This window comes from Megalops cyprinoides, chromosome 1, assembly GCF_013368585.1.
Source record: "Megalops cyprinoides isolate fMegCyp1 chromosome 1, fMegCyp1.pri, whole genome shotgun sequence".
Classification (NCBI taxonomy): Eukaryota; Metazoa; Chordata; class Actinopteri; order Elopiformes; family Megalopidae; genus Megalops; species Megalops cyprinoides.
The window spans coordinates 54,353,201-54,366,679 of NC_050583.1; the positions used below are offsets into that span (position 1 = coordinate 54,353,201).

Sequence of the window (13,479 nt, forward strand, 5' to 3'; positions counted from 1 at the left end):
CTTCTGGGGAAATGACATTTCTCAATGGTAGGCAACCGCACGGGAACGGGCGGGATAATCTCCCAGCAGAGAAGCCAGCCGGGGAGCCGACAAGAAGGCTAAGATTCTTCCATGGCAAAGTCCCGAAAACCATCTCGCTCCCAGCTTGCCTGCTGGGTTCAACGCCCCTGTCCCCAGGGCTGGGGTCAAAGAGGGCTATGAACCCCCCCACCCATATCTGAACTACCCATACAAAGCATGCTGGGACTGTTTAACCTCAACAGGCCGCCACTAGTCCTCAAGGCAAAAAACCAAAACTACACCGGTATCGTGGGGGTGCAGAATTCGGCACCCAGTGGACCTGAGGCTGTGATGTGGTGTTTTCTATGCAGTCCTCCATGTATGCTTCACCTCACGCACTCTCACGTGTGCTCCACTCAGCAATAATGTGAGTAAAGTGAGGCAGCAGCCAGCTCCTCCCCATAACAATGGACAGGTCTGCATTTCTGACACAATAAGAGGAGTGTTTTTTTTTTTTTTTTTTCCACTGGGAAACAGAACCGAGACTGATCCATCCTTTATCAAAGGAAAAAGTCTACTGTTTTCAGACTGGAACTACTCCAGGCATAACACCGGCAGAATACAGTCTTGCACATCACCCTCTTGGTTCTTAAATCATATCCTCTTTAGATAATAAAAGGCAAGTGGTTTGCTACTGTAACTGCTTAGGAAAAGTACAAAGGAGCATGTTTGACAATAATTTCACACGGATTGACAAAAAAGACATGACTGAGCTTGCTAGTTAGACATACCAAAAAAAAAAACCAAAACAATGGACAGAAGAAGTAGGCCTACATGTTCTCCAAATATACACATCTATAAAATCATTAGTTTAAAACAGCTATTTTAGATCACGCTGGCTGGTATATCTACAGGTAGCTAACTCCTCAAACTGATTGCCTGTGATATTTTGTCTGCTGACTATATAAACAAAGAACTGTGAACCTGTGGGTGTACTGAAGAGTGTTTTTTTTTTTTTTCTTACTGTTGTTTCTCCACACTTACGCTCACAAACCAAGGACAGCTGGCCTCGCGTCCCTGTTTACGACCTCTTCGCGCATGTGCTAATCGCTCTTTCCGCTCAAAGGCGAGCGCGCTCCCCGCTGCGTAAATTCCTTCTCAAAACAGACACCAGACCGAAAAAAACAGCTGCTCGCGAAACCAGATTACCTTCAGATCGCCAGTTCGCCATGTTGTGGCCTGAGTGTGGATGAAGCGGCGGAGAGGCGATTACCAGGAGAACACAGCTGCGAGTCTCCCCCGGCCAGCCTACGCTAATCCCCCGCCACTGGGAAGCGTAGCCATCACGGGGCCCAGCGCTTCCCTCAACTGGGCATCCCATCCAAGCAAACGCTGCCCCGCCAGCCGGCTCAAACAGCGCCAAAAAATATTTGCCATTCGCGGATTCGTCTTCTCTTTAGAAGACGCCACAATCTAACCGCTGCCAGGGCACAATCGATCCTCCCCTTCAGAAAAACAGCAGAAACAGAACATTGCTGTCTGGGTCTGCCTTTTATTCTCATTTTCTTTTCATCAGATTTCGAGAGCGGCCTTGACACATTTGCGCATTTTCACTTGGATAACGTAGTAGAAAAAGACACGTCTCGTCCCTGATTGAACTCAGTTATTTTGCCTTGTTTCTTTTTTACTTAGTGGAGATTGAAAGAAGCAAAAAACACGTAATTGCAAATGTGCACCACAATCGCTATTCATCTCTACAGCTGTTAGCTTTCTGTTACTTTATTGCAATAAAATATAACGTAACACATACACGAATGAACCCACGCTGAAGACGAAGTACAGATTACCCTCCTACACCGAACTGTCGGTCACTATATAGTGCACTGTAGGCAGCCTAGCAGCATGGCTCCATACAGACTGTAGGGGTGACCTTTACATATAGTCTCTCCCTTCAATGACACACATGGTAATCCAAGCATGCAGGAATTGGGCACTCATGAGGATAAGTGCTTTTTTCCTCTCTGCCCTAAAATGACTGTTCAATATTTAGCCCATGGTGTTGAGGGCAAGGAATTCTTTGGATAGCTGCCTCAGTAGAAAACAGCCAGTGCTGGCTAAAGCACATGTGCTTCCAAAGGCACCTGAGAACATGAGAATATGTTCAGAGCATGGACTGAGCTCCCTAGTTAGAAAGGTGCAAACCCTTTTGGATGGTTCATTTACATTTACATGTAGTTGCTCAGCAGACACACTCACCCAGGGCAACTTACATAGCTTATAATTTTTGCATGTCATCCATTTATACAGCTGGATATTTACCAAGGCAGTTCTGGGTTAAGTACCTTGCACAAGGGTACAGCAGTAATGCCCCAGCAGGGAATCAAACTGGTAACCTCTACTACCCAAAGATGAGGATAAAATGACACGGAGATCTAATAATAAGAATGAAAATACTATCAAAAACCTTTGAACACAAAGGTGTACATGTTTATAACAATAATCAGGATAGATCTTTCAGCTCACGTATTTAAAACTCAAGGCAAGAAAACAGAAGATGACATTTCCTTGTCACATCTCTTAGATGGTGTTAAGTCTGAGGACTGGGGTAAGTTCAACAGGCCAACGCTTCACACACAGGCTGCTGGGAGGTGTTGTCCAGAGCTAGTCTAGATGTACTCCACGTTCTGGATTTCGCCTCATAATAGTCGGGAGGCTTTCTGTGCAATGATTTGCCTGTGGATATCACCCTAGGGTTCCACAAAAGCCATTCTCATTGCACAGCAGGTTTTGTTTGTCTTGTCTGTTTTTCTGGACAGCTTTGAGGTACAACACTTCAACAGGAGACTCAATGAGAGATGCAGACATACAAACAAACATTTAATATTACTTTTCAATGACTTGTATTACAAATTTAGTACAGTTTAAATGTAACATTTTCAAGGCTGATTTTTTATTGTTGTAGGCAAAATGTATGTATTAATGTATAATATATAGTATAGTATGTAAGTCAAGTGCAACATTAGAGGGCAAGAAGTGTAAAATGTAACTGATTTCATGCACAGATGAATCCATTGCCAACTGATATAAATACAAAATAAGAAAACAAATATAACAAACACCTAATTTGACTAACTTAGCCAGTTTACTTCCAGCTGCAATGTCTTCATCTGAATACACCACAACATCGCTAATGCATCATATCTCTGTTCAATGACTTCCATGTTTGAAAGCAGAATCTTGCTTTCATCTACGCTTTTATGTTTATTATTAGTTTTCAGCCTTCTGTCCATCTAAAAATGTATGTAATCTAATAATGTATAAAAATGTATGATTACCCTAAAATCATGCTTTTGATGTTATCCCCACCCCCCCACAAACCCACCACCCTCTTTACACATGATATCTACACTGCCCTAATTACCTTTTTAATGTCAACTTCCTAGATGCCCTCTTCAATCGCCTTTAATTTCTTGGCTTTTTGGTCATCAAGATGACCAAGCCTGGGTACAGGCATAGCCTTGTTCTTGCAGCTTTTGGGTTCCATTTTAGCTTCAGTGGTAATGGAAATCGAGTAATAACAGGAAGTGCAGATAACATGGAAGGGAATATAACATCCTGCATAAACCCAGATCATTCTTCCTGAAAATTTTTAAAAAGGAAACCCATTTCCACTGCTCATGCGATGTCTGTCCATGTGAGATGGTAAGTAACACCTCACAGACCTCCCAAAACTTCCTGTGCTTTGAATTCTGGGTGTACTGCTCAAAGAATCCATCCAACCTATTCACTGTTGTCTACTACAAAATTCATGAACCCTGTGACGATGTTCCCCTTTCATCTCAAGTGAGAAGGCCTTATAGAGAGAGAGCAGTTCGCTTTGCTGCTTACCTGAGAGCTACTTGCCATTCAAAAGAACCTGTAAGGCCTTCTCAAAATTTGTGGCAGCATCAGAAGATTATACAACCAACTGCTGAAGGTTCAGAGAAGTCGTACCTGAAGGTACTTTAACGGGCAACTCTCTCTAAGGAAAAAATTCTCTAAGCTTTCCTGTGAGAGAATCCATGAGACGGATGCATTCGGCTTTAGATAGTAGAACCTCTCAACCTCACCGACAGCTCTCAACAATCGATTGCACTCTTCAGTGACTTCTGAGTTCAAAAAACCCAAGTACCCATGTTCTTGGGAGCTTTTTGTGAATGTCTCGGATGAAACCCCCCCCCAAAAAGTCTTAAAAACACTGCCACAGAAATGGTACCATGGGTGTATCTGACTGAAATCTGTCCAGAAACAGATGCGCCTCTGAGGCCACGGAGATGGAGAACTGACTATCTGCTTGTGTCAATGGGCCTAAAGATCCTATTTTGACTTGCTGTGAAGGTGGCTGTTGGGGCATCTTCTTTGAGCCATGTGTGCATCTTCGTAGTGCACATTCAACCATGGGCATTAACGTGCCCAATTCCATAGAGTGTAAAGAAGGCAGATGGTCACTTTCACAAAAATCTGCTCTCCTTCCTGGTGATTCTGTAGGAAGCTGCCAAATTTATTTCATTCCAAGCTTCCATCCCGTTTCAGTAATTCCCTTCAGGAGACTTCCATGAACAATGAGACTCCACAGTTTCCAATGTTTAGAAGCTAAATTATATTGGGACGCTATGTTGCTGGACATGCTCATCGCTAAATCTTCAAGAAAACACGCCAATCAAAACACAGACATAGGTAAGCTCACAGAGCTGTTTGCAGGCTGCCGCCGCCACCATTGACTCATCTTTTCCATTTCAGAAGCTGTCGCATTTCTTTCAGTTGAGCGCTGCCTTTTGCCTCGGAGTTCGAGGCTGTGCGTGCGTTGCACCAGTCACTGCCTTTTCTTGCTTGCTCATTCTGGCTGGGGGCGCCTGTCTGGCTAAAAAGGGAGGTGGAGGGGGGGCGGGGGCTCCAACTAGGATTCAGAGCCCGCCCCCCCAACACACACGCAATGGTATTTGGTGTTGTGGGGAGGGGGGTTTGGCTGCCGCACGGCGACGGCCGACGCGGGAGACCAAGCTGGAAGGGTAATGGAATTGTCAACTAATATCAGTAAAGCAGGGAAAGGTCAGGCCCATCAACGCTGTGATTAAATCTGTGGTGCGTTTCACACAGCGACCCCGACCGGCGTGTGTCACAGCAACAACTAACAGATTTGGAAGGGAGAGGGTGGATGGCTGATGCTTTGGAAATTTGCTGGAGAAATTTCATCTGTATTTTCTTACAAACAGAAACATCCAGACGGTGAGTTTCACTGGCGCACGGCTCTCCAACCCTCTAGCCTATCAGCACTGCAGGATGCTCCTCTGGTGCATCAGAAGACCTCCATATGACTCCCTTCAAGGCATGGCAGAGTGGGTCCCAGCTGATTTTTTTAATCAGTGGAGAAGAATACAGACTATACACCATGCTTCGAATCCACACACTTTGCTAATGCACTTGAAAGTACGACAGTAGTTTCACACCGACACAATGGCTGACTAAGCTCAGCTTATCCTAATGACTGAAGAGGGTAAAACAAAAGGCTAAAGCACCTACTTCATTTAACCGGCTAACGAAAGGCTTGACTAAAGCCACTGCAATCGGACAAAATTAGAAACAAATGATAGAATAAACAGGCTATTGATGTATGAGTGAGTGCAGGGATTAAAGCGGGGACTCTTTTAATGGGAGTTTCTCTGAGATGATACCACAAGGAAACACTGGGGAGTCAGGGATCCACACAATAGTCCAAGTGGAGGATCTCCAGCCCAAAGCAGAAAGAGAGCAGGGGATCTAGAGTCCTTTAAAAGTAGGACATGAGAGGAGGATCTAGTGTTCTCTGCAAGAAGACAGCTGGACATCTGGCGTTCTCCCACAGGTGGAGAATTTGAGGTTTGCAGTCCCCTGCAGGAGAAGAGTTGGGGCTCGAGCATTCTCTGCAGGAGGAGAGCTGTAGATCTAATGTCCTCTGGAGGAGGAGATCTAGGGGTTGAGTATCATCAAGAAGAGGAGACCTGAAGACTGAGCATCCTCTAGATGAGGAGAGCTGGGGATGTAGAGTTCTCTGCTGAATGTGAAGACACATGATATTCTATAGCCCTTCTGAATTAAACCTTTTTCTTGAAAAGCACGCAGTCCCATAAGTACACCAATACAGACATTCTTTGAACGTCAAATAAGCACTGCACCCATCTTTTTTAAACACAGATACTCACATATTTCTGTAACTCATATGTGATGCCTGAATGCTTTCTGTTTCAAATGTAGAATAAGTATCAGTCTCATGCCAATTTGGGTTGCTCAGAAATAAGCATGTGCTTTTAAACTTATTCTGCTGATTTAGCAGCTCCACAAAGGTCACTAGGCTGATTACATCACAAATAAAAGGTAAGACATTTGTCCCTCTAAAAATATCCAAACTGGAACACTTTAAAAGTGGATACTGTAAAATGCTGCAGACGACAACAAAAGGGCTCCCCAGAGTGACTTTAGTTAGCTCAGTTCTTGTGCTGATAATGTGCTCTGCCTCCACACTCTCTGCCCTGCCAGTGCAGATTATGTAAAGCGCGGGGAGTCTGGGAGCCCAGTGGGGCACTGTGGAGAGACATGAATGGAGTTTAGTGTGACGTCCCGCGTGCTTCTCTGCCAGCGCTCGCTCTCTCTCTCTCTCTCTCTCTCTCTCTCTCTCTCTCTCTCTCTCTCTCTCTCTCTCTCTCTCTCCCCCTCTCCCCCTCTCCCCCTCTCCCCCTCTCCCCCTCTCCCCCTCCTCTTCCCTCCCTCCCAGCTTTTCTCCTGCTGCAACCAGCCTGCCTCACTCTGGAGCAACACTGCCACCTGGTGGACAGCGGCCTGCAACGTTCCATATTAGCTGGATTCAGCAGGGTGATTGCCTGAAAATTTTCAATTTTCTTTAACAATAAAATGAATATTGTTAAAGTGAATGAAAAACAGCTTTCAAAGGAATGACAATGGTGGTGAGATGTCGAATTCAGTTACCAGGCAGTTCCTGGCTGCATGTAAGTGATTACTACGCCAGCAAACTGTTCTTAAGATAAGGTATTGTCTGAAAATCTGATATAAAAATATTACGCAGCCCAAAATCTGGATCACGGTATCACTGCTTACACATAATGCTAACAAGTGAGCGACACGGTGAGGGAAAGGGAGTGAGTCTGAGAACAAGAGAGAGAGAGGAGGAGAGAGAGCAAGACAGAGTGAGATATACACACAGACGGAGCAAGAGACTGAGGGAAAACAAGAGCAAGAGAGACAGTAAAAGTGAGAACAGGAGAGAGAAAGAGAGAGTGAAAGAGTGTGTGTGAGAGAGAGAGAGGTTACGGCGTGCAAGGGGATCTGAGAACGCTGTCTGCCTGGGTTTAAACGCCTGGCTGACTGCGCCTTATCTTTGCCACTGCGCTGCGGTGTACATTACGCCCATCTCCTGCCAGGTAGTTTTCCACACCACGGGCCCTAATGCAGTTTTGCTTCACTCACCCAGACAGAGGAAACAGCTCCTCCCACTCCGGTCTGGCCATGTCTGGCCTGCAGATTACTGCCAGGGACCACGTCCACAGAGGAAAAGGAATTAAGAGGCCCTGCTTGCTCCTCCCTCTATCCTCTCTGACCTCACAACTTCAAGACAGGCCCATCCCCAGCTGACATCATCAGAGGGTGATGTCACCGGGGTAAAGCGCCAGTGACTGACAATCCATTGCAAACAACAGAGACAGATTCCGATTCAATGCTGAATCCTGGGGGCTGACTTTACTGACAGATATGATACCCAACAGACATTTAAGTTGTTTTCACCTCAGGCTGTTAAATGCAGCATCGGTCAATGTGAAACCGACGCTTCAGCTCACACTGATGTTCGGAGGGCTCTGAGGATCAGCGCCATACCTCCAACACCCCTTGCTCACCCACAGAGCGGGCACTCACTCTTTTTTCAACAAAAGATGGCACATTTAGAGAAAGGCTTGTTTCTCGGAAACTAAGAGACAGCTCCCATTAAGGAGGACTTGAGCCCTCGGTCTCACTCAGACCTAAACTTATTTTGCCTTTTACTAAGCCACCGGATATTCATATTAAATTCAATTTAAATGAAAAGGCAATTCCCCCTCGCGTCGCACAGCAGCAGACTCGACAGAGTTAGAGCAGGCATCTGTCTCGGTGACTGTATTAACACCCCCCCCCCCTCCTGGCACCAGGATACAGATAGCTCCTCGGCCAGCAGAGAGGGCTACACATTCAATTACCCACTCAAATCCCTACCTAATGAGCTCCATGCTTCTCCCTTTAACACAGGCCATCTTTTCTGAAGGCAGCTTAATGTGCCTCAGAGCCGAGGTCCCCTCCGTCTCCCTGTCTCTCCCTCTCTGTCGCTGAGCTTGTCTCTCTCTCTCTCACTCTCTCTTTATCCCTCTCTCTTGCACCAGAGGGAGACAAGCTCTAATCGACACATGGGACGCCCGGTTTTAAAGCAATCCCATCCTCTCGGCTCCTTTCCTTTAAGCGATCGATTTACAACTTCGCCTCTGATGTGGGATCAGAAAAAGCGTGGGCTTGTTAAAGAAGAGGCACTTCAACGCTTAATGTATGAATGCTAAGCATGGGAGATTCCAGGAGAAAATGGGTTGCAGTGTCCTCTGGTTTTCAGGCTGCCTCTACTCCTGAATTTGAAGTCACAGCTGGACAGGTAAGCCACTCATGTGGCGTACTGGGCACGAGCATTTTGTCAGTCATAAGATAACCGCAACCAAAAGGCCTCTGAACCTCGAAGATTGGCACTGTCCTTGTCTGGACCTGACTGGCACACTAACCATGCCACAATGGTCAGCTGGACCAAGAAGCTTGTTCCAAGAAGCACAGGCAACACTGTGGTTTCTTTGAAAAATTACCGAAGATTTGTATAAAACAAGAGGGCAACATACAGAAATTATGGGCAGATGCCTACAACCACACGTAGCCAAAAGCATAATCGCCCTAAAATTGAAAGCACTCTCAATCCTGCTGTCCAGCTGGAAAACAGCCCGGAGGTCAGGGCCGAACGGGAGCGATGAGGCTCATGTGCCCTGGCGGGAATCCGTCGACACAGCCACACCCTGTGCTCACTCAATCTGCAGTGCTGTCTTTCATCTTTGATTCAATTCATGGAGCATGTGCCATTCCAGCCACAATTCACTAAGTCATTCAAAAAGACGTTAGGCCTCAACAGACATGTGAATTCCATCAACAAGCACAAATGCAGCCTCTTGTTAAATAAGACCACAAAACTGGATTAAACTCATAATAAAACTCACACTAACAAAAAAAGGCTTGAAAGGAAGCAATGCCCCCCAGTGAAACCTCACAGTGTTGTGTCTGTGAGAAAGGGAGGGTTCAGATAGAGAGTGCTTCAGTTCAGATGACTGCCTGCTGAACAAGCATCTTGTTGAAGGAAACTCTGTCTGTCTCAATGGCCCTGAAGTCGTTCACTCTGTACAGCCCTGAAAATGCACAGCACTGACACTGTGTAATGAAAAATACAAAAAAGTAATTATTTAATGTTTTATTGGTTATATCTCAACATCTCTCAGGTTAGAAAACGTATTCAAAATTTGACATAAATTCTGGAATGCACCAGTGGTTTTGAGCTCGGCGGAGTCAAAGGAGTTTGACATCATAGCGATGTTTTTCAGATTCTTGTCTTAGCAGGCGCAGCAGTGTATAGATTAGCACTATCTGAGTGAGACGCATCGACACATGGCTTCAAACAGCACAATTATCAGAACCTCCAGCACTCGGACCACCGTGAAGTCACAGGGCACAGCCAGACACATACGCACTGCTGCGCCCACGGCCTCCTATACAGGCCGGGTACAGCAAGAATGCACCAACAGCATCCCAGCCCCTGTAAATCAAAGCCGCTGATTACAAACTCGGGCTAAAAAAAATCGATGCGCTTCCATTATTTCCAACTTCCTGCCATTTATATGCAATTTCTTTCATTGCTGCTCAAAGGCGGCGGGCCATCTGCATTGCCTTTAGTCAGCAGGGCTGAATCCAATCTCCGCCGAGTGGGAATGCTAAAGCCGGTAGCAGCTAGCGGATCAGTTTGTCAATACGCTGCGCATCGCATGCTGTGCAGCCTCTAGTCAATACCCTCAGCGCCTTTCAACCGCGACGCCAGAGCAATCACAGAGGCCTACTCAATCCCTCTTCCTCTATCGAAAACATTGGCATTATCAGTGAAACACAAAATCGCCAAAAAAAAAAAACATGAAGCCACTAACACTGCTGGAGTGCCCCCTCCCTGATGTTCCAAATTAAACCCTGGGACCTACCCCACCCCCTCCCCCCAGTAAAACTAATTATGTGGAGATGTTGTATTTGACAGTGGGTGTAGATTTCAACAATGAGCAAAGAAGTGCCTTTTGGAGGCGATTCTGGTATCAATACAAATATCAGTTTTTATATAGTTTTCACTTTTAGAGTGTGTTCAATGGTCTTACTGTTCTGTATTAGCAACATGTATACCAGCTGGTATACATCAGTATTATATTCTATATAGCCAGCAATAGTCTTCATCCATTGATACCCTGTTACTGACAGAGCCTAAGACCTTAGGCTAGCCAGTGGGGCAGCGCTAATTTTTAGCTTGCATACCATGCAGCTCTTCATATTTCTTCATAACTGTAACACTGTTAAAAACCTAAAACAAGGGAAATTCAACCAATGGACGAGCCCCCAGCGAAAAGGTGTTGCCTGAAGCCACACAGACTATTGCACCTGTTTGCAGTGTAAGAACATTGGTCAAGAGCTGCACCGTGTTGTAGTTTGAATTTCTTGCCCTATTCAGCATTTGCTCACTGTAACTGGTAATTTAAATGTATTTTGGTGGTGTTATAAATTTGCATTACTGTAAGATATGCCCCACTGTACAACCCATTTTCAGCTCAGTTTAAATAACCAACACAAAAAATGTGGAAAGATTGTGAACTGGTTCAATCAAGACAGCGATTAACCAAGCTGGGTGTGTCTGGGTTGAATGAAAGCCTGCAAAAACAGTGGACTGTGGCTCCGCCATGCGACATTGAAGACATGAGCCTGTTATAACAGAAGCCTCCACAAGGGGTCACCCTAGCATCATGTACAGCTCAGCCTGTTGCAGAGGCTCTGTACTAGCCATACAGCTTCGCCCTACATTCAAGTGATTAAAAGCAAAAGTCAAATGTCTGGGTGCATACAGCGAAGAACTGAATTAGATATTAGACAATGAGATATTTTTGTTTTAAAATCCATATGTCATTACCTAGGGAGGCTCATTAGCTGACAGACAGAAGTAACAAGGACGAGCATGTCTGGCATTTGAAAGTCCCCTGTACAGCAGCAATAAATGCACTGTCATCCCGTCTGTGACTAATCCCGTATCAGCATCCATTTCACCACTGCAATTAATGGATGTCGTGACTGTTACGGGAAACCACCAAGGGCAACGGCAAAGGAACATCCTGGAAGATGCTGATTTTTTCCACTGACAGAAACAACGGCCTACTTCCAGGAATTGGGGCACCTACTACTTGGGGCACCTATTCCTTCCAGGAATTGGGACACCTACACAGTGGTACCCCCTACCTTTGGCAGGGGGTACCACTGTGCCAAACACAGCAGCGTAGCACACTGGAAGGTGTGCTGTGTGACCAGCACTGGACAGGAGTGGTCCGACTGTCAAAAGCGTAGGAGCCTCGAATAGTGCGTTGTGGTTAAAGGGTTACTGTAACAGTCCACAGGAGTCCCTTATATGGGGAATATCAGTAAAGCAGAGAGCAAATGATTCAATATCGTGGAAACAAACTGGGCCAAATAAAGCAGCAAAATACAGAAACAGCCATGTCTGAGTAAATGCAATGCAATGTAATGTAACCCCTGAGATCCAGCATGCAATTCTGTACAAGTCCTCAACCGATTGATTTCTCCAGGGTTTCCCTCATACGGAGGAGGTAGCATGAAAGCAATGTTTAAATTACATTACTTTTGAAGAAAACACCAGACTATTGATTCCACCCTCGGAACCAACGGAATCATAGTATACGATTAAGCGTGTGTTAGCCGCAAACAAGCGTTAAGTTATCAGTAGAACAAGCTTTCAAATTGGCTCATTTACGGCAATACAACAGCTGTACTGTGTTCTGCTTCCCAATTCTATGTGCTGTTTTCTCAAACATAAGCAGCAAGGGGCTGAAAAAATGTTCAGCTCTACTTACCACGGCAAGTCATGGGGGCTACAGGAGCAATCACAAACACACGCATGCACACACGCAAACACAAAGAAAAAGGCTAAATACGACCCTTTCCCCCTAAACATACTGCAGTTTCTACACTGTTCCCATTATCCAACAAACACCCCATTAGGTCAACAGTTCCAAGGCCGATTGTAAACCTTGCGAGGAAAAGCCGATTAGATCTCAAATCCCAGTCACTCATGGTATTAAAAGCGCTGTGGAAGTAAGACTCTGAGGAACCACAGGGGTGTGCTTTCTGGGGAAGGGGAACAGGGAGGCGCTATAGGCCCTGACCTCTTGCTCTGCTTCCCCTCTGTCAGGAAACTTTGCTCCCTGTAATTCCTGATTGGTGGTGACTGTCAGAGGCAGGAGCAATTAAGAGAGTAAAGCAGGTCTGGCGCTGAGGCGGAGTGGGGCACTACAAAAGCCAGGACCAGGACTATTTCCTGTCTTGTTTACATTAACGAAACAGTTCTATACAAATATCAAATAGTAAAAGCCAATTATAAAATTGTAAATGGGTGTTTTACAGCAAAATGACAGATCCCGCTTTCCACAAATCACATTCTATAGCCATGATTACATGCCTTAGAAAACTGACTGGTCAGACAACTTGTAAATTACCTGAGATTCATACTCAAGCAAGGTATTCCCACCAGACTTTTGTTCCAGAAGTCACTTCTTGATAGGACTGCCCCCTGCTGGCAGCACCTCAGCAGTGAAACTATTGAATGAGCTTTCTCATATACAGACGAAGACTAAGTTGACAGTATCATTTTAAATCTTCTATAAGGACCTAGGCAGACAATTGGTTGACCATAATCTCACTGCATTATTTAATATTATTGCTTTTCCATGAAAACAGTAAACATCATTAACATGCTGCAACATTTAAATGGTGAAAAGTATCTTTGTGTGCAGGTGTGAGTGTGAGTGTGAGTGTGTGTGTGCGTGTGTTTGTGTGTGTGAAGACTGACCAGACTGTTGAGATCAGAGTCGTAGCTCCCGCAGGGGTGTATGGTGGTGCCCAGGGGCTCCAGCCCCTCCTCATCCCACATGTAGGTGCCTCCCGAGCTGTCTGAGGGGGAGAGGTCCAGCGAGGAGCCGTGGGGAAGGTCCCTCTCTGGGGACTGGGACCGATCGTCATGGCCACATAGAATCCCATGGTCCTCTTTACCTCCTACGGGGGACAAAAGAGGGGACATGGCACACGGGT

General features: G+C 45.6%; 1 protein-coding gene across 6 annotated transcripts in view; it reads right to left on the reverse strand.

Annotated features, from left to right (window-relative positions):
* The window catches only part of LOC118772585 (serine-rich coiled-coil domain-containing protein 2-like), a 72,711-nt gene that overhangs the window by 32,806 nt on the left and 26,426 nt on the right, over window positions 1-13,479 (reverse strand). For all 6 annotated transcript variants that reach the window (XM_036521063.1, XM_036521072.1, XM_036521053.1 and 3 more), the window contains one exon: window positions 13,241-13,443. In XM_036521063.1, coding sequence (XP_036376956.1) covers window positions 13,241-13,443 — 203 coding nt within the window. The remainder of the gene's footprint in view (window positions 1-13,240; window positions 13,444-13,479) is intronic.